This window comes from Malaya genurostris, chromosome 2, assembly GCF_030247185.1.
Source record: "Malaya genurostris strain Urasoe2022 chromosome 2, Malgen_1.1, whole genome shotgun sequence".
NCBI classification, from domain to species: Eukaryota; Metazoa; Arthropoda; class Insecta; order Diptera; family Culicidae; genus Malaya; species Malaya genurostris.
In genome coordinates, this window is record NC_080571.1 from 243,341,191 (window position 1) to 243,366,737 (window position 25,547).

The following is a 25,547-nucleotide window of genomic DNA, read 5'->3' on the forward strand; positions in this document are numbered from 1 at the left end:
AATTTTCATTTTAAAATTCCCGCGCTTGTCCAATCGGTAAACTTTTATTCTCTCAGCGTTGGAAACACTTTCATACACATTCTGTCAAATTTTGACGCATATCGTACGATTAGTTTTTGCTTGGCGTCTATACAAAGAAGTTGAAAAATTTTCGTGTGGCGATTTTTATAATGGATGAAAATTTAGAATAACGTGCGTGCATCAAATTTTGTGTTGCAAATGGATTTTAGTATTCCGAAACGTTGAGAATGTTAGAAAAGGCCTTTGGTGAATCGTGTCTAGGAAAAACACAGGCATACGAATGGTATGTACGCTTCAAAGGTGGTCGTACAAGCTTGGATCATGATGAGACCCTGGCCGCCCAACAACATCTGTTTTTTTCGATATTCGTGGTGTGGTGCACTATAAATTCCTTCCGGGCGGTCAAACGGTTAATAAGGAATATTATTTGGCCGTTATGCGTCGTTTGCGTGAGGCCATTCGCAAAAAAGGCCAGACTTATGGAAGGAAAACTAATGGATTTTACACCACGATAATGCGCCGACTCACACAGCGTTGGTTGTGTCGCAGTTTTTGGCCAAAAACTCAACCAATATCATCAACCAAGCACCGTACTCTCCAGATATGGCCCCGTGTGACTTTTTCCTCTTCCCCAGACTCAAATTGCCATTGAGGGGAACGCGTTTTGAGACCATAGAGACCATAAAAGAGAATTCGTTGCGTGAACTAAAGGCCATACCTTCGGCGGCCTATAAAACTTGTATGGAAAATTGGATCAAGCGTTGGCATGCATGTATTCATTAACTTTTCGTTTGAGTGTTTGAACAGAATGATTTTACAAGGATAATTTTTTTTTAAATATTACCATTTAATTCTGTTATAAGTTATAAGTTATAAGTTATAAGTTATAAGTTATAACTTATAACAGAATTAAATGGTAATATTTAAAAAAATTTATCCTTATGCATGTATTGCCGCAGGAGGAGAGTACTTTGAAGGCGATAATAAAGAAATTTATTAAAAATTGAAATTTTGCGTTTTGTAATAAAATTCTTTTTTGATCATAAGGTATGCCCGAAATCATATTTAATTGTAAATTTTCGGAAATTATCTACCAAATAAAAGAAATGAAAAAAACCTTTTTATACAAATTAGACCCTTGAAAAGAGATTTTCTGATCTACTAAAAATTAATTCGTTTACACATATCTTGCTAAGGAAAGAGAGCTCCAATATTGCACAAATGTAAAATTAAGTTCGTACTTACTCATGCTGATAAAACCAATCGTATTAGTAATATTACCCTTATTTTGAACGCTCGAATGATGGAAAAGTTTTGAACGCTCAAATGATAAAAAAAACATCACTAAGATCAATCAAATTTATGCTAATTTTCTGATTCGAATATCTAAGCTCGAATGGACAAATGGCCATCCAGCAACTGCATAAATTGTAACGTTTGCATTTTAAAAAAAAGTTGAAAAATTGCCGATTTTTCATGGGTTTTATTTCACCCGCACTGACGAAAATACCCATGCAGCTTCAACCATAGTAACCCATGAGACAGCTGACAAAATTTGACAGCTTTATCAGTTGAACTGTAACTGTGATGGCAAAAACAATACGAAGAAGCTCCGTGCAGAAGTGTTCATGTCCAAATAACGGCACCCCGCCGCGTCGAAAACGGACATCGTGCGGCACTTTGTGGACGCCAGATACGCCCGTTCCGACATCTACAACATTTGGCACTATTAGACAACAATCAAAGCATCGAAAGAAAACCCGGTTCCGGACCCTGAGCTACACGAAGCTAAAGGAAGCTGAAGAGGAAGACCGTGGGTAAAGTGGTTAAATATCTGCGTGAGCTTGGCCGGAACCGGCCAAACAGTGAGAAATTACCTAGCAGGCTGCAGAATTTTGAATGTCAATTTTTTTGCACTTAATCTTAAATAATCAAAGGGAAATTTATCAAAAGCAATTATCTTTCTAAGCTTTTTTCATCACCATCCGAAAAAAAGTTACTTTTTTTAATGCAAACGTTATCACAAATGAGCAAGAAACTCGTTGTGCGGCTCAAAATTTCCCACGGGAAATAAGTAATGAAATTGATCTCATTTTAACGTCTAAAATCAATAGTTACTCACTAGAGTGCTTGCGAAATGATATTTTTCCATAACAAACTGAGCTAGAAATATATGTAATCTCAGTATCGAATGTAAATGTTCGCTCGAATAAACATAAATGAAAATCAACTTGAAACAAATCACCCTATTTGGCTTAGTCCTGGGTCACTCTTTCGCCTACGCATAAGATATTGAAGAGAATTCAACTTAGCCCGGTTACATTCTCCAAGCCATAAACAGAGGATACATCGTTTGTTCAAAACGACACAAAGCCAAAGACACATTGAGCAGAATTTGCATTTGTTTCATTATTTCCGCTACATTTCTCAACCATGTACACCATCACTTTCCATCGGCACAGAACGGAATCCCATGCCGCCGGGCAGAGGAAAACTCTCTCATTGGGGAGCACAGTCTTACCCATAAGCGCAACAGCCAACTGCAGGCAAACACCCACACGGCAATTCTCGAGTTGGATGGAATTAATCATTGTGAGCAAATTTCAACGAAACCTACGTGCAAAACGAACCGGAATGCCAGGAGAATGCCAGAGTAACGCTGGTTCGGACGAAATATGACCTTTTCGTGCGATCCCCGCTTTGACACTCGTTTTGTCATTTCCTTTCCCATGCTTGTAAGCTTTGTCTTCATTGATACTTTTGGCAATACCCGACTAACGATGTACTATCCCTTCAGTGGGACAAAATTATACGCAAAACGCAATCCTTCCGGAGGATATTGCGCGTGGGCAGGCCCTCTTTTCGGTAGTAGAGGGAAAACGTTCTCGTATTGGTTGATTTCAGAGCCCACACAAACGGAATGTGCCAGAAAGGCATATATTGCGACGGCTGGCTGAACTTTTCACTCTGAATGATACCGAATTTCATGGTTTGGGCTGGGGTTTACAGTTGACTAGTCAGATTCATTGCAGCCCACACATGATTCGTAATGAAGATTGCTGTCATGATACCAGGACGAAATATACAAGAAATATCGAACCCAATATACAATTCTTGGCGAATAAAAGCTTGATTGCAGCCATGAATAACAATGCAAGCAAGCGGTTTCGGTGCCAGCGGATGTTTATCAAACACACATACGTGTGTGTGTGTGTGCTTACTTACATAAAGAATGAACAATACACAGTGCGCAGAATCCATTTTCCGAAAGCGGTTAAACTATTTTATGAATGAAAGCTCTCATCGTATGAAAAGCTTGCCTTCGAATAACGACAGTGGCATCTCGCAGAAAAGATATTAATTTGACAGCTCCTGTTCTGGATCGATTTCGAAACTAGGAAAGAAATTAGCTATTTGCTCTAGTTAAAAAACACAATATAGCTTCTAAAGTTTAAAAATAAGAATGAAAAGTGTTCAAAAAACAAAAATTTCTTCGGTCTGATAATGGCGTGGCCCATCTAACGATGCTGCTAATACTTTTATTTTATCATGCATTCTCATATTGACCGGTCTTCTACATTACGTTGATTAGATAATCGAATAATTCGATTTGAATTTATTCCTTCTTATCTCACAATATATTTTATTTGAAATTGATGGGAACAACGCATGCCACAAATAATATTTATCACTCTACAAAGATATGATCTAACTAAGTGATCCAACATGAAAATTTCCCAAATATACACGTTTACCACGCATATCAGTGTGGTAGTGTATCAAAACTGTGGAAATCATCATCAACTTTCTGTAAACAAGAAAAACGTCTCAGTCAATTTTCAATCTTCAAGTTATCAAAAAGAAAAAAACTGCAGTATCGAAAACCTACATAGAGAATCTATAGATTATCAATTGAGCGATTTTGAGTTATTTATTTACTAGCTGATTTACCCGGCGTTGCTCGGAAATGTTTCGGGAAGGCAAGGCCGAGAAAATTCTAGAAATTGTCCTTCCCACTGATATTCTGAATGTAATGAAACACAACTTAGACGACAACCCGATTGAACAATATTCCGTAATATATAATCATAATTTTCATGGTATTCTTGACAAATTGAGTAAGTTTCATATTCGAACCCTTTTGTTAGAAACATTTAAAACACCTTTCTCTCTATAACTACCTTTACAGTAACCTCCGAGTTTCATATGTATATGTGCTTGTAATGTATTAGAATTATTATGTATACGTGCTTGTAATGTACTTCTCAAGTAGCAAATGTAACTTATTGAACTTTCAAGATGTTTTACAATTGATTTAGAAATGTTATTTATGTTAGATTTGCTCAGAAATATATATTAAAATTGGTTGTGCTTATCACTTTTAAGTTTCACAATACTACAATACAATACAGATTTACTGCAGTAAATCACCAACTTGTTAATGTTTCACTAGAAGCTCTACAAAAAATTTCACATCGTCATGTAAAACGGGAGTAACTATAACAATTGTGCAACTTATCAAAAACTTTCCAAACGGCTGTCATAATTGTACCGGACACAATATACGTCGAAATTGATATAAATCTCTTGTGGAAGAAAAATTGGAAATGATTGATGCTCTCCGCAAGGCAAAAAATGTTAAGTCGAATTGATAACCTTGCTGTAAAAAATATATTTCGGTAGAGTCCGCATTGTTTTGACCTCATGAGTTTTTAGATCAGTGTGCGCAGTTTTCTTCAGTTTTAGAAAAACATTAAAATAAGATTCAAAACTTGCAAAAAAGTTGTGCAAGATGTTTGAATTGAACGCAGACAGACGCGCAGACATGAGATTATTATCATAAAAGATGCAGGAATACAGCGTTATATACGCAATGAAAAAAAAAATCAATCAGATAATTTGTATTCGGTTTTCATCTCGCGAAAAAAATAAGCTGACCTGACATCACTTTTCAAAGATATTGAACGAAAAGTTTATTTCATCACAGTTACTCGCATAGTTATATACTACCGCTTGTGCAACTTGTTTTTGCAACTACAGCACACGGACTTGCCAAAATAATACCTACAGTGCGTATCACAAAAGTCGAGCCCTCTAAGATAAATGACTATACTGTATTGTTGTTTAATTTAACTAGAAGATTAAAACTGATAAAAAACAAAACATAGAGAATTTCTCTCCGAAATATTAACATGTTAATGTTTCCTGTTATTTAGATAATATATGTCATTACGTTGGGTGAACCATTTTCTATTCAACTCACTGTTACAATCGATGCCATATTGAAAAATATTCAAGAAAAAATCATTTCGAGATTTTTCAGGTTTAATGATGGATGAGGTTAAACTAATGGTTTGATCAAAATCGTCTGAGAATTTTGAAGAATGCTTGAATACACGTATTTTAAACACCGTTCCGATGATTCTCATTAAAAATAATAGACTGTTATTTTCACAGAAATTTGTGTACAATCATCAAAACACGTTAATTTAAACGCGCTTGAAAATTTCGGGCGTACGAATACATGTTTCACCATAAAAATGCAGTTCGTTGTCGATTTTTCATTTACAAAAACACAAAAGATTAATTCTACAATATGTGCATTATCATTTTTCATGTGCAGATTATTTTACAAAATCCATGTTTGTGTTGAGACAGTTGTATTGAAAATCAAATGTGAAACTTATTTATAAGAAATTATTTTTTTTTTCCTAAATACGTTTATTTCTTAAGGCAGTTTACATAAGTTTTTCTTCGCCGTAGCATCACTTTTACATAATATTCTTATCCTAATTTAATTCTAACATAGTCACAACGTTTTGAATTTATTAAAACATATTCTCTTATTACTTAAATATCATCTTAGGTAACTCGTCATTAATTATGAAATCTACTCGGAAATATTATTTGAACCAAACGATTAACTTCTATAAATTATAAAATAAGCTGTTATTTTCAGACATTTTGTTAAAAATTTCATAAACTGTTTCGAGTTTGTTTGTATCATTACATTATTTTTATTCTAATTTAGCTATTGGTTGAACTCATGGACGCAGCTGGGATCAGAACTAAGTCTTGAAAGGGGCCTTTATTAAATTGAAACTCCAGTTTTCTTTATGAAATGATAAATAAGTTTCATGTATGAAAGGTCACGACAAGCAAGAATGTCTCGAACTGGGATATTGGATAGTCTACCTTGGGTACGCAAAGAATTTATTAGTTGAGATCTGACATCACGATACTCCACGCATGTCCAAACGACATGATCAATATCCCGATAACCTTCTCCGCAAGCACAATGATTAGTCTCGGAGAGCCCAATTCGAAGGAGATGTGCATCTAACGTGTAGTGATTGGACATGAGTCTGGACATCACACGAATGAAATCTCTACTCACATCCAGTCCCCTGAACCATGCCTTTGTCGATATTTTCGGAATAATTGAGTGCATCCACCGACCCAGATCATCTTTATCCCAAGAAGCTTGCCAGCTGGCAAGTGTTCTTTGGCGAGACGAGCTATAGAATTCGTTGAAAGCAATTGGTCTCTCATAAATTTCACCCTCAATAGCACCACGTTTGGCTAAAATATCGGCTCTTTCATTGCCAGGAATGGAACAATGAGCCGGGAGATAAGAAATTATGTTTGTTATGTTTTTGTAAACGTCATTTCATTTCTTGTTTACATTACGTAGTAGATTGCACGAGTTTTACAATTGTTTTTTCGCTGTTTTTATTACTGCCTTTTCGATGGAATCGACGCATGAGTTTTTGTATCACTTGCACAATCGTTGTGAATAAATGTTCGTAATAACGGATGAACTTGAAAGTATGTTGCACAACACAGAAAAATTTCGCTTTTTCCATAACACAACAGTTACTAGAATAGTGATGTAAACTAACTTGATAAATTGCACAATCAGTAGAAATATACAGGACAGCAACTTAACATGCTACTAGGGTTCCGTACTTCCTCGTCACATTCGATCTACAGGGTTCGTCATGAAACTTTTTTTTTAAAAATGCAATAAAACACAAACGGTTAAAATTAAAGTACTATCCTTCCGGTTGATTGTGGAACATAATTTCATTCAAATGGCTGACTCGACTGACCTTGCAGTACGCCATACGGTCGGTCCAGTTTTTTAATACATTTTCGATTGCATGCAGATTTATTTCAGCTATGGCTGCACGAATGTTGTCCTTCAAGGCTTGAATTGTCTCTGGCTTGTCCACATAACACTTATCTTTGACAGCCCCCCAAATATAATAGTCTAACGGCGTCAAATCACAGCACCGAGGCGACCAAACGACATCCGAATTTCGACTGATAATTCGATCTTCAAAGACTGTGCGCAGAAGATCAATCGTAGCAATGGCTGTGTGGCACGGAGCACCGTCTTGTTGGAACCAATTGGTGTCCAAGTCTTCCTCTTCAAGTAACGGGAAGAACCAATCGCTAATCATGGCGCGGTAGTGCTCGCCATTGACCGTGGCGGCGGCTCCTGCCTCATTTTCGAAGAAAAATGGCCCAATGATGCCGCCAGACCAAAATCCGCACCAAACCGCCACTCTCTGAGGATGCATCGGCTTCTCCATGATAACGAGCGGGGTTTTCGTCCCCCAGATGCGACAAGTTTGCTTATTAACATACCCGCCGAGATGAAAATGTGCCTCATCCGAGAAGATGATTTTTTGGCAAAAATGGACGTTTTCTTCAAGCTGATTGCAAGCCTAGTTGGCACTATTTTCGCGCGTTCCTCAAGCGTATACACAACGATTTTCGTGCAGCGGAACGATAAAACTAAGTTTCTGGCAAATCAGAAGTGACGTTAAGGTTACCAATGTCGAAATAACCGCTAGTTTAAAAAAAAATATGTTAGATGGCGGACCCTGTAGAATACCTTTTGCTTCCATGGCTATAAACACTTCCTACTCCCTCCTCTTTATGAAAATTTTATGACATAATTATTTCCACGTAATTGCTCAATGTTTTCCATCAGATAATAATTATTTTATTACGAAAAACTGTTTAACATCATAACTACATTTGTACTATAGAATAATTTTTGTATACACGGAACGACCGAAATCAGCTCTGCGCCTAATTCGTATTACTGTTTTTGAATTAGTTGATTTTAACAACAAAATTTCCAAAATAACTATAAAGTAGTTAAAATTTAGAATTTACTGTACTGAAAAAATCTATTATTTTTAGAGAATGTGTTTAGTTGGCGAATATTCTGGACACAACCCAGTAATATTTCAATCCAACACGAAATTCTCATTGCCAACTAATTTCGTTATTAAAATTTCGAAAATTTGATTCTATCTATCTATCACCGTCACTACTGAAGGACAGCACAAAGAAAACAAAAATGAAATTGGTTTTATTAACAAGTTTATTAGCCAAAAACTCATGAGAAGTGTCAAAACAAAACAATCCATTGAAAAGCTAAAAATGACAGTCTTGTGAAACTGCTTGCAAATTGTTTAGATGTTTTTCGCATGTGTTACAATATATCCATATATAAATTTCTAAACCGATATGTAAAAATGACATAAACTGTGGAAGTGTGTGTAATGTGCCATCTACTGGCTAGTAGTAATTACGGTGTTAACTTTTTTTCGGTGACAGAGCGCCATATATTTTATTATTATTAAGGGGCCTAGAATTAAAAAATCTAAATTAGCAAAAGTAAGATTTTTTTAGTTGTCTCAAAAAATAACTAACCAAAATCAGAAAATCAACTAATTTTTTCGCCAAAATACTAATTTCGGTCTTTCCGTGTATCAACTATTTCACCCCGGCTTTAACCATTTTGGTCTTTCACTGGGGAGGGAAACCTGTAGAATAACGATTCAGTTAATACAAATGTTGTTGTAAACTTATTTCCATCACCTTGAGTCGACAGTTTTCTCAACTTACATTAAAAAATTCACATTGATTGTATGATTTCGTCAATTCAGATCAATGTTGAGAATACTTATTCCTCCTCCCTCTTTATTTTTATGAACCTCACTTAGTTGGTAGAAATATGCTGTACTCGTAAAGAAGTACCAATTTTTCGTAAAACTCGATCAATTTTCCCTTACGCTTTCCATGTTCGGGTCACTTGCTACATTTCCTAACCCCCAAAATCTTATAATCTAATTTGACCTGTTTGTCAGTGAATTTACTATAGATCTCCTCCATGATTTCCTTGAGTAGTGGAATGGAATGGAACCAGACTTTTGAAATTATTTAAAGAAAATTGCGTTGCACTCAACAGCAACAACAGCAATACTATCTACTTCGACCTTGAAATTCTTTTGTTATACAAAAAATGGGAGATGAAAATTTATTTTCAAAAACCCCTCCTTCTTGTCTAAATTTCGATTCCCCCATGTTAAGGATACTTGCTACACACTCTCCCTCTCTGAAAATGTCCTAATGATCATCTCTGAAGAGCAAGAAGTATCTGTGCCAAATTTGATAGCAATCCGTTCAGTAGTTCCGGAGTTATGCCGTTACAAACATTACATCCCCCTTTTTAGAGGCACGTACTACATCTACCCCACACGAATACCCTTATAATCATATCTAAATCTAAATCAAAAAGTATCCGTGGTCTTCAAAAAAAAATTTTTCATGACTCATGTTATGGACACTTGCTACGCTTCCTCCCCCATCAAAATACCATTACAACTATCTCTGAAGAGCAAAAAGTATCTGTACCAAGTGTGATAACAATTCGTTCAGTAGTTTCGGAGTTATGCCGTTACATTTTTTTAAGGCACTTGCTACATCCACCCCCATAAAATCATATCTAAGGTATACAGAATGTTTCTACGGTCTTATCGATTATATGAATTTTTTCATGACACTTACTACACTCCCTCACCCATGAAGGTGTCTCTACGACCACTTTTGAAGTCAGCAAACCAACGTTTTTGCCTTTCTCATATAGAATGGCTAAGCAACCACTGTGAAAACCAACTTTTTAACCAAGGCCGGAGGGCCGAATGTCATATACCATTCGATACAACTCGACGAACAGAGCAAGTGTCTGTGTGTGTATTCGTCCGTCCGTGTGTGTATCCATCCGTCCGTGTGTGTGTGTGTGTGTGTGTGTGTGTGTGTGTGTGTGTGTTCGTGTGTGTGTTCCGGTTACGGATGCTTGCTACTGGTGTGTGATATTGGTAAAAGACGGTGCCGGTGCGGTGCGGTTGATAAAAATGTTATAATAATAATAATAATAATATTAATAATAATAATAATAATAATAATAATAATAATAATAATAATAATAATAATAATAATAATAATAATAATAATAATAATAATAATAATAATAATAATAATAATAATAATAATAATAATAATAATAATAATAATAATAATAATAATAATAATAATAATAATAATAATAATAATAATAATAATAATAATAATAATAATAATAATAATAATAATAATAGTAATAATAATAATAATAATTATAATAATAATAATAATAATAATAATAGTAATAAAAATAATAATAATAATAATAATCCTACACGTTTTATGCTGCTGATTCATGCTGTTTAGCTCGACTTACATATGCAGAAGTAACAGAAACACAGGTTCGCTTCGTTTATTAGATTTCGTTTAATTGATTTCATCGAAATAGAGCATGAGATAGTAAGTCTAGACTTAGCTAGATTCAAAACTATTCCAATTTGTAGGTCATATTTGTTGCTAGCAAACAAACCAACTCCGGCTATTCCGGTCATCTGAATCCGGTTTCTGGAGAATTGAAAATGGTGATTTTTTTTTTCATAAATACGTTTATTTCTTAAGGCAGTTTACATAAGTTTTTCTTCGCCGTAGCATCACTTTTACATAATATTCTTATCCTAATTTAATTCTAACATAGTCACAACGTTTTGCATTTATTAAAACATATTCTCTTATTACTTAAATATCATCTTAGGTAACTCGTCATTAATTATGAAATCTACTCGGAAATATTATTTGAACCAAACGATTAACTTCTATAAATTATAAAATAAGCTGTTATTTTCAGACATTTTGTTAATAATTTCATAAACTGTTTCGAGTTTGTTTGTATCATTACATTATTTTTATTCTAATTTAGCTATTGGTTGAACTCATGGACGCAGCTGGGATCAGAACTAAGTCTTGAAAGGGGCCTTTATTAAATTGAAACTCCAGTTTTCTTTATGAAATGATAAATAAGTTTCATGTATGAAAGGTCACGACAAGCAAGAATGTCTCGAACTGGGATATTGGATAGTCTACCTTGGGTACGCAAAGAATTTATTAGTTGAGATCTGACATCACGATACTCCACGCATGTCCAAACGACATGATCAATATCTCGATAACCTTCGCCACAAGCACAATGATTAGTCTCGGAGAGCCCAATTCGAAGGAGATGTGCATCTAACGTGTAGTGATTGGACATGAGTCTAGACATCACACGAATGAAATCTCTACTCACATCCAGTCCCCTGAACCATGCCTTTGTCGATATTTTCGGAATAATTGAGTGCATCCACCGACCCAGATCATCTTTATCCCAAGAAGCTTGCCAGCTGGCAAGTGTTCTTTGGCGAGACGAGCTATAGAATTCGTTGAAAGCAATTGGTCTCTCATAAATTTCACCCTCAATAGCACCACGTTTGGCTAAAATATCGGCTCTTTCATTGCCAGGAATGGAGCAATGAGCCGGGACCCAGACTATAGTGATTAGATAATTATTGTTCAATATGTCGTTCAGGCACTGTTTTATTTTGCCCAGGAAAAACGGTTCAGTCTTGCCAGTCATGTTTGAGCGAATGGCTTCAATTGCACTCAGACTATCTGTGAAGAGGAAATAATGGTTTGGAATTAATGTGACGATTACACTCAAACTATATTGAACTGCTGCTAGCTCTGCTATATAAACAGATGCAGGTTCTTGAAGCCTAAATGAGGCCGAAACATTATTGTTGAACATACCAAACCCTGTCGCTTCTTCAATTCGCGATCCGTCCGTGTAAAACATTTTCTCAGAGTCAATATGCCTGAACTTACTTGAAAATATTTTTGGGATTTCCGTCGAACGTAGATGATCCGGGATTCCACGCACTTCGCGCTGCATGGATGTATCGAAAAATAAAGTTGAGTCAGGGACATTTAGGAGGCCGACACGGATAGGAATATATCTTGAAGGGTTGATTTCCTGTGACATATGGTTAAAATATACTGTCATGAATTTTGTTTGAGATCGAAGCTCGACTAGTCGTTCGAAATTATTAATTACCATGGGATTCAGCACCTCACATCTTATTAGCAGGCGTGATGAAAGCTCCCAAAATCGATCTTTTAATGGAAGAACTCCCGCCAGAACTTCAAGACTCATTGTATGTGTCGAATGCATGCACCCTAAAGCAATTCGCAAACAACGATACTGAATTCGCTCCAGTTTGATAATATGAGAGTTTGCAGCGGAACGAAAGCAAACGCATCCATATTCCATCACTGAAAGTATCGTTGTCTGATACAATTTTATTAGATCTTCCGGATGAGCACCCCATCAAGATCCTGTTATTGTTCGAAGAAAATTTACTCTTTGTTGGCATTTTGTTATCAGAAACCTAATGTGTCCTCCCCACGTGCATTTGGAATCGAACCACACCCCGAGGTATTTAAAAGTTAAAACCTGTTGGATCATTCTTCCCATCATATGGAGCTGAAGCTGCGCGGGATCATGCTTTCTTGAAAAGACGACTAACTCTGTTTTCTCCGCAGAGAATTCGATACCAAGATGAACAGCCCAATCGGACAAGTTATCTAAGGTATCTTGCAATGGTTTATGCAGATCAATAGCTTTGGGTCCAGTAACTGAAACCACGCCATCATCTGCCAATTGTCTTAGTGTACATGGGGTTACTAGACAGCTGTCAATGTCATTTACGTAAAAATTATAGAGGAGCGGACTGAGGCATGAGCCTTGCGGGAGACCCATGTAACTATTTCTGAGTGTTGCCAAATCGCCATGTGAAAAATGCATGTGTTTCTCTGACAAAAGGTTGTGCAAATAATTATTTATAACCGCTGGGAGTCCATTTTGGTGAAGCTTGTCTGAAAGAACATCAATGGAAACTGAATCAAATGCTCCTTTAATGTCTAAAAATACAGATGCCATTTGTTGCTTTTGAGCGAAGGCAATTTGGATGTCAGACGAAAGTAATGCAAGGCAATCATTCGTCCCTTTATTTCTACGGAAGCCAAACTGAGTATCTGACAACAAACCGTTCGTCTCGACCCAAGAGTCGAGACGTCGTAGAATAATTTTTTCAAACAATTTTCTGATGCAGGACAACATCGCAATGGGTCTATATGAGTTGTGATTGGAAGCTGGTTTCCCCGGTTTTTGAATGGCGATAACTTTCACTTGTCTCCAGTCAGGTGGAACAATATTTTGCTCAAGAAACTTGTTGAACAATTCCAACAAACGTCTTTTTGCGAGGTTGGGCAGATTCTTCACCAAGTTGAATTTAATTCTGTCCAACCCTGGAGCGTTATTGTTACAAGACAAGAGTGCTATAGAAAATTCCATCATTGAAAATGGGTTATTAATAAAACCATTATTTGGAGGAGATTCCCGTATAATGCTCTGCGTAGGAACAGAATCTGGGCAAACTTTCCTAGCAAAGTCAAATATCCATCGGTTCGAGTATTCATCACTCTCATTGCCCACGGTACGATTCCTCATTCGTCTGGCCGTGTTCCAAAGAGTGCTCATTGAGGTATCTCTTGACAAACCTTCGACAAAATGTCTCCAATAGCTACATTTTTTGGCTCGAAGTATGCTCTTGTACTTGGTTTCTAAAACCATAAGTTTTTCAAAATTCTGAGGAGTTCCTCCTCCCCGTTTTAGAAACGTCTTGCAAGCATTTTGTTTTGCGAGTTTAGCCTCTGAGCACTCTTTGTCCCACCAGGGGTTGGGAGGCCTTCTGTTAGTCGTTGGCCCAGGAAAGCGTTTAGTTTGGGATTGTTCTGCTGCCTCCAGAATCGAACAAATGAGGAAGTCATATTCTTCAAGTGGAGGGAGCTCTTCCATTGAATTCAAAATACTAGAGATACTACTTTGGTATTTAATCCAGTCGATATTTTTTGTCAAATCATATGGAATACTAGCGGAAGTAGCAATGCAATTGCTACTGCTAATTGAGATGATGATTGGTAAATGATCGCTACCGTGTAAATCAGGCAGTATTTTCCAGGTGCAATCTAGTCGAATTGATGTTGAGCAAAGAGATAGATCTAATGCACTTGGGCGTGCCGGAGGTCTTGGGATCCGTGTCATGCTACCCATATTTAATACCGTCATGCTAAAATTGTCACAAATGTTTTGTATTAAAGATGATCTGCTATCATTGTAAACGGAACCCCACATAATACCGTGCGAATTTAAATCCCCCAGAATCAATCGTGGTGCAGGAAGGGCTTCAACCATTTCATTAAGCTGTTGCTGTCCAACTTGTGCTTTTGGAGGAATATAAACCGAAGCTATGCAAATATCTTTGCCTTTAATGTTTATTTGGCAAGCAACAACTTCTATACTAGAAGTTGAAGGGATGTTTAATCTATAAAAGGAATAGCATTTCTTAATTCCCAAAAGCACTCCACCATACGGAGAGTCTCTATCGAGACGTATAATGTTAAAATCATTAAAATTTAAAGCTATGTTTGAAGTAAGCCATGTTTCGCATAAAGCAAATACATCACATTTTTGACTATGCAATAATATTTTAAATGAATCAAGTTTTGGCATGATGCTTCGACAATTCCACTGCAGGACAGTGATTGTATCATTTGCGACGGGTGATAAATTATCCATCAAAAGATACAAAACCTGAGACAATTGGCCATTGAGCTGATAACTGCTTCAAAAAATTTCTAGCTATTGGAAGGAATGCCATTATGAGGGTCTTTAAGGGTTCAGATATATTGAATGCTGAGAAAATCCATTCAACAATTTCCGAAAACTTCAGTAATCCTGTTGGTGGCTGTGAAATGGAGCCCACTGGATTATTATCTTTTTCTGTACTAGATCCTGGATTGGTTTGTGAATTTGACAAACCAGGAGGCACAGTCTTTGGTTTTGACTTTTTTTGTTTAACACGGGGATCTTTTTTTGAAGATGAAATTTTAGGTGTCTTTTTTGGTAATTTGGAGGAAGACTTCTTTCTCTTAACTGACCCTTGGGTAGTGATAAACGAATTACCTTCACTATTTTCGTCAGAGTCAGAGTCCTCTGGTTCCTCTAGATTTGAAAACCCGTGTTCGGTTTCCAAAGGGGGGACATCAATGACCGTTTTAAGCATTTCTGCATATGTGCGCTTAGACCGTGCTTTTAAAGAAAGCTTAATTTTGTCTTTGTGCACTTTAAATGCAGTGCATACTGAAATATCATCATGAGGACTATTCCCACAATAAATACATTTTTCAATTTCCTTGTTGCAATCATTATCTTTATGAGGCCCTTCACACTTAATACATTTTGGTTTATTACTACAGTAAGTAGCTGTGTGGCCGAATTTTTTGCAGTTCGTACAATTCATTACATTTGGAACAAAAAGCCGAACAGGGAGGCGAATTTTATCGACATAGACATGGGACGGCAACGCAGACCCGGCAAATGTCACTCGAAACGAGTCTGATGGGCGATAAACTTTTTTTTCCTCTTCATGAACTACTGAGTACAGTTGTTTGCACTCCAGTATTTTCACACCCTCAAGCATAGAGTTCTTGAAACGACCAACACCATGCTTGAGTAAATCATCTACCGAAAGACTCGCTTCGGTAACAACACCGTCAATTTCGACATCTTTGGAGGGTATGTAAACTTTATACTCTTTATTGAGATGTTCCGAAGAGACAATATCATTCGCGTGTTTCAAATTATTTACCACAACACGAATTTTATCGTTATTTACTTTTATGATCTCTTTGATTGAAGAGTATCGTGATGTCAAACCTTTATTAATTTGAAAAATGTTTAATGGCTTTGATATACGTCTAAAAAAGACTATCCAAGGCCCAGAAGAGCTCTCCTGATATTTTTTCGTTCGTGGGGGTATCGGATTCATGCTAGGATTTACGTCCATGGATTCATCCATTACATTAAAATTTTTAACTAAACTTTAAAATAAAATTTGAAACCAACACTACACAGTACTCAATCAAAAGGAAAAGAAAAAACTTCTACCTTGAAATTGTTGTCTATCTCCGTTGCACTGCCGTGTAGATCCTCGTTGCTCTAGATGTTCTTGTTGGATGTATCTGTACGTTGATACAATGCTGAAGCTCACTGTAGCGATAGAATATGATGTGATGCTACTGCTACCTGACATCCAGCACCACTCGAATTCCGATTTGCTTTCGTCTTCGCCAGCTGTAACCAGCGCAGGTCACCGGTGTATACCTGCGTGTTGTATGGCAGTGGAATGACCGAGTTGTCTTGTCTCCTTCTTCCTAGTGCTCCGCACCGATATGCTTCTGCACCGAAGTGCCTTCGCACCGGTGTACCTTTGCACTCTCCTGCTTCTGTGTGCCTTTGCACTCTTCTTCTTCAATGTGCCTTTGCACTCTCCTGCTCAGCACTTGTGGCTGTATATTGTGGCCTGGGTAGAGCTTGGGAAACGCCCTTTGTTGTTTCCTTCACCAGCTTGGCCCAGCACTAGGGCTCTCTTATGCAGCACGATTTTACGTTTTAACGGCTGCTGCCAACAGGTCTCTACCTGTAGTTCAACCGTTGTCGTATTTAACGCGTGTAAACCAACCAGCGTTATTAAACTGTACGCTTCTATACACAACCTTCTCGGTTGAACGGCTATTACTGAATGAAAATGGTGATTAAACACAGCAAAAAGAGTCTCACTCACTTTTCTTCTAGATGGCCGAATCGATTTTCACAAACTAATAGGTTCAAATTTTTTTCGTGGACACTTCTTCCGATTCCGGAACTACTGGGTAAACAGGATTTGTAGAGTTTGTTAGATTAGGTCCGGGCAAAATTTCCTATTTCTATTCAATGAACAGTTGTATTAGCGAATTCCACAGTAATATTTATGATGTTATGAGTAATATGTGTAAGGCATCATTACACCACTAGGTGGATTAAGATTAAGGTTGAAATACAACACGGTACAAAAAGAAAACTTGGGGTAAAATGAACATGATAACGATTCGTGCGATCTTTCTAAATGCGTGCAATCGATTTTACTGATCATTTTACACCGAAAAAAGCTTTGTGGTCAGCTGTGCATATTGGCTCAAATCAGATAGTTTTTTAGGTTTATGAAGATACGATGAATTACTATTACTATATAAATGTTATTATTTTATTACACATCAGTTCAACATTTTGTAGAATATCAACAGCGAGTATATAAATCTGTACTAAAAAATAAAATTCATGCAGCCAAACGAAAGACACTGAAAACAAATTTCATTTTTAGGGATTGAAACAATTTTTTTTCGCGTTCTCAAATAACACTAATTTTGAATAACCTTAAGAGACCTATATAACCGAACAAAAACCTCAATTTGATCTGAACTTATTCTTCGTGAATGTATTCCATTTCAATAAAGTGTGCATAGTCTTTGCTTTGCTAACTTCTCTCTATCTCCTAGCGAGGAGCTTCACTGGAAGTCCCTTATCGGGTCGTAGTACGAGATCAGTTTTGACACGGAGTTTTGGCAGCGACTCACCGGGCAGAATTTTATAATTGAAGATAAGTTTAATCAGTGTGGTTTTCATTTCTAGCATCGCGTACCGTTGACCGATACAATTCCGTGATCCCACACTGAATGGAATGTAGTCGTAGGGACCTCGTTTAGATTCAGTGGCATCAGAGAACCGGTCAGGATCGAATAGTTCCGGATCGGGATATACCTTGGGATTCCGATGGATCACATAGATTGGAATGAGGAAATCTTGTCCAGCTTTAACAATCGTACCGTCTATCGATAGTTGAGTAAATCATTAGTAAGTATACATTAGAAATTAATTCCACTTACTCATTTCCAAATCTTCCACCAACTTTCTGCCTATGAATGGTACAGGTGGAAACAAGCGCATTGCCTCTTTTATCACTGTTTCTAAGTAACGAAATTCCTGTAGAATCGCACATCTAAGGTCAGTGGTTTCTGGATTGCTCCCAAGTACGGATACAATTTCATTAAAAACGCGATCCTGAACATTCTGATTCAAAGCCAATAAGTAGATGGTAAATGAAATTCCACTCGTAGTCGTATCATGACCCTACCGATGAGATTTAACTAATAATAAAACTGCAGCAAATTATTCCAGAAGATATACTTCAAACATGAATGTATCAACTTCCTCTCGAATGTCAAGGTCAGAGAACGGTTCACCCTGCACGTTTATATTTAGTAACAAATCCAGGAAAGTCAATTTTCTCTTGGAATACAAATTTTCCTCGTTCATGTCGAACTCAACTTTGTTCTGCTTATCTTGTGCCAACTGTTTTCTTCGTAATTTAATAATGGAATCGGTAAATTGATGAAGCTGTTTGATTATTCCCCGTTGTTCATATGCATTTGGGTGAAACAGTGTGTATAATGTTGGAAATCCGGCTAATATGCTGACTATTCGAAGAAGAATCAAAACAGACATTCTGAAAATAAAACAAATTCTGTAAGATACTCATTCATAGGAAAATTGTGCAAAATATTGCCTTTTAACATTTCGAACATATTTATTGTTCGGATCTTTCTGCGCATTAACGGAAGTTCCCATCGATGTTTCTGTAATAAACGATAGTAAATCTCTACCGACCTGAAATTATTAATCATCTGTACCGCATATACTGTCCAACGCCATCAATGTCACATAATCATATATATCAAACTCTTTCCCGCCGACATGCTTCTTCAGATTATCTACCATAATATCTGATTCTTTGTTAAAAACAGTCACGAATTGTTCCAAAATTTTGAAATGAAACGTCGGAGTGATAATTTTTCTTCGTTGGAACCATTTTTCTCCACTGGAAATCAACAATCCAAAACCAAGCCAGGGCTCCACAAATGAATACAGCAGTGACTTTTCGGTTTGTTTAGCCATCAACACTTTCTCGACATTTTTGGCACTGCAAACATCGATTACGCTTAGGTTCCCCAAAGTCCAGAGAATAAGATCAGGTCCGTGACGCTTGTGAATATCAATGATGGTTTCAAATATACCTTTAAAAAAATAAGTAAAATAAAACCCAGGCATGTACAGGAGTGCTCTAGTTCTAGATGCATAATTTATGTCAGTTTAAAAATTTAAATCTAGAAATTATAACAAAATAAACTGGCAGCCCCAACAGCGTTTTATCTGTTTCAAATATAGAAAAAATAGAACGGCAATGTATACCAGTTTTAAATTTGACAGTAGAACTGGTCGAATAAATACAACAAAAACGGATTGCTGGGGATACGTTTGTTCAGTTTCATTTACATTATAGACCACCCATATGAATCTTGCAGCTGCTGAATTTGCTCTAAGTGACGCAACCGACAAAACGCATTTTTTCACTCCGCTCAATTTTTTCGAAGGTAACTTGACCAATTCAACAAACCTAGGTTCAATTGAAAGCTACTCTTAGGTTGAAGTCAGAGTGAGCGCGGAACGCGGACCGAAGCGAAGCGATTCAATGCGATCGCACCGCATTCACTCTGACAGGTTTGCTTTGATCGAACGCAACTAGCTCGCACGCGCACCTAGACGCTTTGCGTGACGCTTTCACTCTGACAACAACCTAAGGTTGATGATTAAACCGACTTCAGCAAGCTTAGGCCAGCTTGAACGATACACAGAATAAAATGTGACGTAATATTATATTCAATTTCCTGCTTCGAATATGCGCTTGAAAATAGATGTGAATCTACAAAATATCTGTGTACTGTTTATTCATTGATCAAGTTCGAATACCAAATGATGAAGCCTTCCGTGTCCGGAGATAATATGGCGTAAATAATGTAATCGAAGAATCATATCTTTTCTATCGGCTCAATATTCTCGGAGATTGCTCATCAAATTTCGAATAACTTAGGCCTATTTAAAGAATATTGTAAAGTCATTTGATCAAGTTTGGAAAAGTTATGGAAAACATTATCTTATAGATGAAGTAGTCGACAAATTGCAGCTAATTTCAATACATTCAGTTCTCGGAGATTTTGGAGACGATTTTGGAAATCTAAGACGCATTTTAAAACTACTATTAGGTTATTCGATGAGCTCACAAGCAAATTGTCGTATGTTCGAACCCCGATGTGGTAGGATTCTTAGTGTCAATAGGATCGTAGCACTAACCTTGCAATGACTCTATGCGCTATGAAGCGGCTGCGAGGTCTGTTGAAATAGAACGGTCAAATCTCATTAAAAGAATGCAATTCCGTCACTTTGCTTTTTTATAATGCTCATGGCAAACACTCTTTGTTTCGAAGATATAATCATATAAGTGACGTAACTGAGAAATCGCACTTTTTTCTCTCTGCATATTTTTGTGTGTGATCAAATTCAGATGTATTATACTTTCGATACGATACTTTCAGGTCCCCGAATGTTACGGACTATCATCCTGAGTGGACTCGAATAAATCTACCTAAATCTTGATCAAATATTAGCTCAATGAAAAAATGTATCAATGAGACTATTTGAATGGCAAGAGAAAGGTGCTATCACACCACTAGGTGGATATTATATTTATAGGAATATGAATACAATTTACATTAAGAGTCGAGTTGGATGTCACAAGTGGCGACCTTTTTATCTAGACTACTAAGAATTCTTTTTGTTATACAAAAGTTTCAATTTTGGCGTACTGAAAGAGTGTGAATGTTGAACCTTCATATAATAGACAACGAAAATAGGATACGAAATTTTCAGTACTGGTCTAAAACTATTTCAATTCGTTGGTATTTGTTAGTAGATGGCCATATAAATTTATTTCGTGTATGCCGGGTAACGATTCCATTAACACCGAAAGTAGAAGTCAAAAACTCCAATATGGAACATGCATCAATTTCCCAAGCAGCAAACCCAAAAGTCGACTATTGGCACTTGACTATTGACTTTTATCACATGAGTTTTTACCGTTTACAAACCAATCTAATCAAGAATTTCACGTCAACCTAACTATCGAATCTTTCAGATCGTACACAAATAGCCTATACTTATATTTTTCAAAGCCCATACAATATCTTTATTTTGACGGACGAATCTAATCTATTTACGATTTGCCGGGAAAAAAAAAGGTTAAAATGAACTTTGCGTCTAGATAAGATTTGCGTGGTGCTGATAAGTCTAAGCATAGATTTTTTGTGACATAACATTTATTCAAGTACGGTCAAGAAAGATTACATCGTTTGTTTATTTGTAGCGGTTTACTATTGACCTTTACTTGAACTAGACATAATCTCAAAATGAAAAGAAGGAAAGTAAATTCTATCAGTGGCTTATTCACATATTCATTCATTCGAAATCATTTCAGATAAGCTGCTTTCCACATATTGATCATATATTATTACAGTGGAATTCTTCAACGTACTTTTCGACACTTGAAAATAAAATAAGAAAGTTTGTTTAAGCGTTAACTTACAAGACCTACAACTTGAAATAGTTTTGAACCAAATTTAGCAGGTATTTTATGTTTTGTGCATCGTTGCTTTCAATGACAGTGTGACATTTGAAACACTCATAACCTTGAAATTGCTGAATTAGAAGTCGGATCCAAATGAAATTCAATAGCGTTTTGTTAGATCATACGATCTTTCATTAAAATCTAAGTAGGCCCGGCTTTAATATTCGTTCAAGCAGCAAGTGCAGCAGTATGAATTAATATTTATCAAATATCGGTGAAGCATACGTGTGCTTCTGTAGCCCAGTCGATTAGTGGAAGTGCTTAGTGATCTAATGAGCCTCGGTTTAAGTTACGGTCACTGCCCTATTTTTTTTTTTGTTTCTCATTTCATTGGATCTCAAATTTCATAATTTTACAAAAAAAATGTAAATTTGCGTGCAAAAAAAATGTAAATTTGTGCATTTTAGAAATGAGAAATCACATGATTTATTCTGTGTAAATTTTTTTGGGAACTTACTACAAACATTACACTTTACTTTTTTTTTTTACTTTTTTATTTATGACTTTTGGTCAGTCAGTAATTTTTACTTTTTTCGGTTTTTAACGATATCAAACTAACTGGAGATTATAAGAAGAGAAAGAATATGAAATCATAGAGCCATAGTACTCAAGGAAGAGCAAGGATGTGAAGACTAAAGTGCGGAAAAGTGAGACGTGACAAGGGTCATTTAAGTAAGCAGAAGGCTTCTCGTATCTAAACTTTTACCTTCTACCAGAGGAGTCGAACTTAGGCATCTTAGCGATACGAGTCATCCGAGTCTCTGATATGTCAGAAAGTAAAGGCAAAGGTCATTTGCCATTTACTGTCCGAACCGGCAAAAGTAAAGTTACGAGAAGTTGTCACATTCTGCCCACGACGGTTTCTCACACAATGTGTTTTCATTGTGTTGATATTTTCTCATACAGTTAGTTATAACACCGGAATGGAAGATTTGTCCGAAACTATTGCTTGAGTGCCTGGAGTTGTAGCGTATGGCTATGCGTCCCAGGGTGCAAGCGGCGCACGGACAGCGCTCCATTCATCGCTGTGTGTGATGGAAACCCATCAAATTTTTTTTACTTTTTTTATTCCGCACTTTAGTCTTCACATCCTTGCTCTTCCTTGAGTACTATGGCTCTATGATTTCGTATTCTTTCTCCTCTTATAATCTCCAGTTAGTTTGATATCGTTAAAAACCGAAAAAAGTAAAAATTACTGACTGACCAGAAGTCATAAATAAAAAAGTAAAAAAAAATTTGATGGGATTCCATCACACACAGCGATGAATGGAGCGCTGTCCGTGCGCCGCTTGCACCCTGGGACGCATAGCCATACGCTACAACTCCAGGCACTCAAGCAATAGTTTCGGACAAATCTTCCATTCCGGTGTTATAACTAACTGTATGAGAAAATATCAACACAATGAAAACACATTGTGTGAGAAACCGTCGTGGGCAGAATGTGACAACTTCTCGTAACTTTACTTTTGCCGGTTCGGACAGTAAATGGCAAATGACCTTTGCCTTTACTTTCTGACATATCAGAGACTCGGATGACTCGTATCGCTAAGATGCCTAAGTTCGACTCCTCTGGTAGAAGGTAAAAGTTTAGATACGAGAAGCCTTCTGCTTACTCAAATGACCCTCACTTTTCCGCACTTTAGTCTTCACATCCTTGCTCTTCCTTGAGTACTATGGCTCTATGATTTCATATTCTTTCTCCTCTTATAATCTCCAGTTAGTTTGATATCGTTAAAAACCGAAAAAATTACACTTTACGAAATATTATTTCTACGTACTGTATTTATCATCATATGTGCATTTGGGTTGAAAAACGCCCACATCACAAAAAGCGTCCGTGTATCGATTGAGTCACAAAAGCACATATCTGTTTAACAGGTAAGTTGTTCATTTAAACTCATACAGGCGATTCGAAGTAGCTACACGTGTAAAAGTGGTAAGTGAAAATTACGCGAGAAGCATGTAAAACTCAATCCGTCATGACGAGAAATACAGACAGAAAAATGCGAGTTATCTTTTCCTGAGTTAATACTGCATAGAAAATTATCTAGAAACAAACTTCACATTAAAATGTGCATAAATATTCAGAAATTTATGTTACATTGAATGGGAAATTACACAGTTCGAAAAATTGTGATTTTACAGCATATAAGATGCACATAAATGAAGCATCATATTTCAGGCAAATTTATATTAAAGAACATCTAAAATTGTGTGACTTGAATAATACAAGACTTAAAATTGAATGAAATATAAAACAAAAGATCTATAGCAACAGCGCGACTTGAAACCGAGAAACATTAGATCATAAAGCAAGGTGTTTAATCGACTGAACCACAGAAGCACATATCTGCAAGGCTGGTAAATGGTGCATATAAATTCATTCAGTCGCACTTGCTAGCCAAGTGCAAATTATACTCGGAGCCTGTAAAATTTGAAAGGTTAAGTAGTTCTGAATTGTATCGTTTGTAGAATTATGTCACCTATAAAGTTCATAATTTTTATCTGTGTATGGCTCATATGATCTTCATTGTATTCACTATTTAAGTAAGTAAATTTTTAGATATTTTTACAGTGCATGTCAATGCCAATACAATTTATCACTTCTGTTCGAAAGAAATTTGTTAACACTTCTGTTCGCTTAGTTCAATGCATACGGCGCTGGTCTTACAAGCCATTTGACATTTGTTCAAGTCCCGATCTGGTGGAAGGATGTTTAGTGTAAGGAGGATTGTATCCATTCAACGATTCTGTACTGTATGAATCGGCTGCAAAATGTGATGCGCCATGACTTTGATATTTTTTTGTTCGAAAAAACAATTTCCTAGCCATTCTTCACACAGGAACAAAAACGATTTGATTGAAACAATCCATAACAAAGTTTTCATATAGATTATCATCTTCACAAAAGGTGTTAGATTGTTTAGACTGGTACTTTCGCCGTTTGTGAATACGAACACAATCACATATTTCTGACAAATATTTTAACTATCCTCCTGAGATGTTGTTTGGTTCAATATTACGTTGCAAGTTTCTACGAAATATTGGTAAAGATTATACTTCTATCCCACCTTCGGGCGACAGTGGGATTTGTGAGATTTGCAGTCCTAATATTGTACCTTACTTATTCCAAGTATAATACAATTCACTCTCGGCAATTCTAGGAAACTCATGAAAATACCAAACAAATATCGGTAATATAACACACAACATTTTGGGCTTCCGTATTAGCAGAGAAATCATAACCCGTTTAAATTTTCAATGTAGTTTCCACACCTGGTATATCCTTATTGAAGAACTCCAACACGTTTCCAAAAACTGCATTGGGCTTAGGTCCGGAGAAATATACTGCCATGTTCTTCATTTCTTTTCGCTTGAGATTTAAACTAATCAACAGGTAAATCAGAATCCCCGCAAGGATAGCTTCCAAGAACATTGTTCCGATCTTCACAATACCCGTCAATAACAATCAGTACTCAATAAACACCTCCCGCGAACAACAACGATAGACTGATAGAAATATTTCGGCGAAAGCCTATTTATCCCAGTGTCTTATCGTTGCTAGAGGATTAGTGGTAACATTTCGATGCGATAAGTTCCCAATATTGCACCCACCGGTTGAATTAAAAAAAGCAACAGAAGTTACAAGTCATGTATGATTTTCTGAACGATATTTTGGTTTCGAGATAATCAAATTTATTTTCTTTCTTTTTATCTGATTTAAAAAAAAAACCAATCCTATCTTTAATTCATGGAAGAAACCAATAGCGTATCATGAAATGTTTTCACATGAACTATCCCAACAACATCATCAGATTGTGTTTACATGTAAAT

General features: G+C 36.5%; 2 protein-coding genes across 2 annotated transcripts; both read right to left on the reverse strand.

The window, feature by feature from the left end:
• Window positions 1-14,710: 14,710 nt before the first annotated feature.
• Window positions 14,711-16,896, reverse strand: LOC131428409 (uncharacterized). The gene is made up of 2 exons (XM_058592356.1): window positions 16,406-16,896; window positions 14,711-16,341 (listed from the first exon to the last, which is right to left on the reverse strand). Exon 2 carries the CDS (start codon window positions 16,176-16,178, stop codon window positions 14,889-14,891), a length of 1,290 nt encoding a protein of 429 aa, XP_058448339.1. The 5' UTR covers window positions 16,179-16,341; window positions 16,406-16,896; the 3' UTR covers window positions 14,711-14,888.
• Window positions 16,897-17,481: 585 nt separating this feature from the next.
• On the reverse strand, window positions 17,482-25,211 carry LOC131432755 (cytochrome P450 4C1-like). The gene is made up of 6 exons (XM_058599254.1): window positions 24,990-25,211; window positions 18,886-19,269; window positions 18,762-18,831; window positions 18,383-18,701; window positions 18,082-18,325; window positions 17,482-18,024 (listed from the first exon to the last, which is right to left on the reverse strand). Exons 1-6 carry the CDS (start codon window positions 25,147-25,149, stop codon window positions 17,684-17,686), a joined length of 1,518 nt encoding a protein of 505 aa, XP_058455237.1. The 5' UTR covers window positions 25,150-25,211; the 3' UTR covers window positions 17,482-17,683.
• Between the last annotated feature and the right edge of the window lie 336 nt (window positions 25,212-25,547).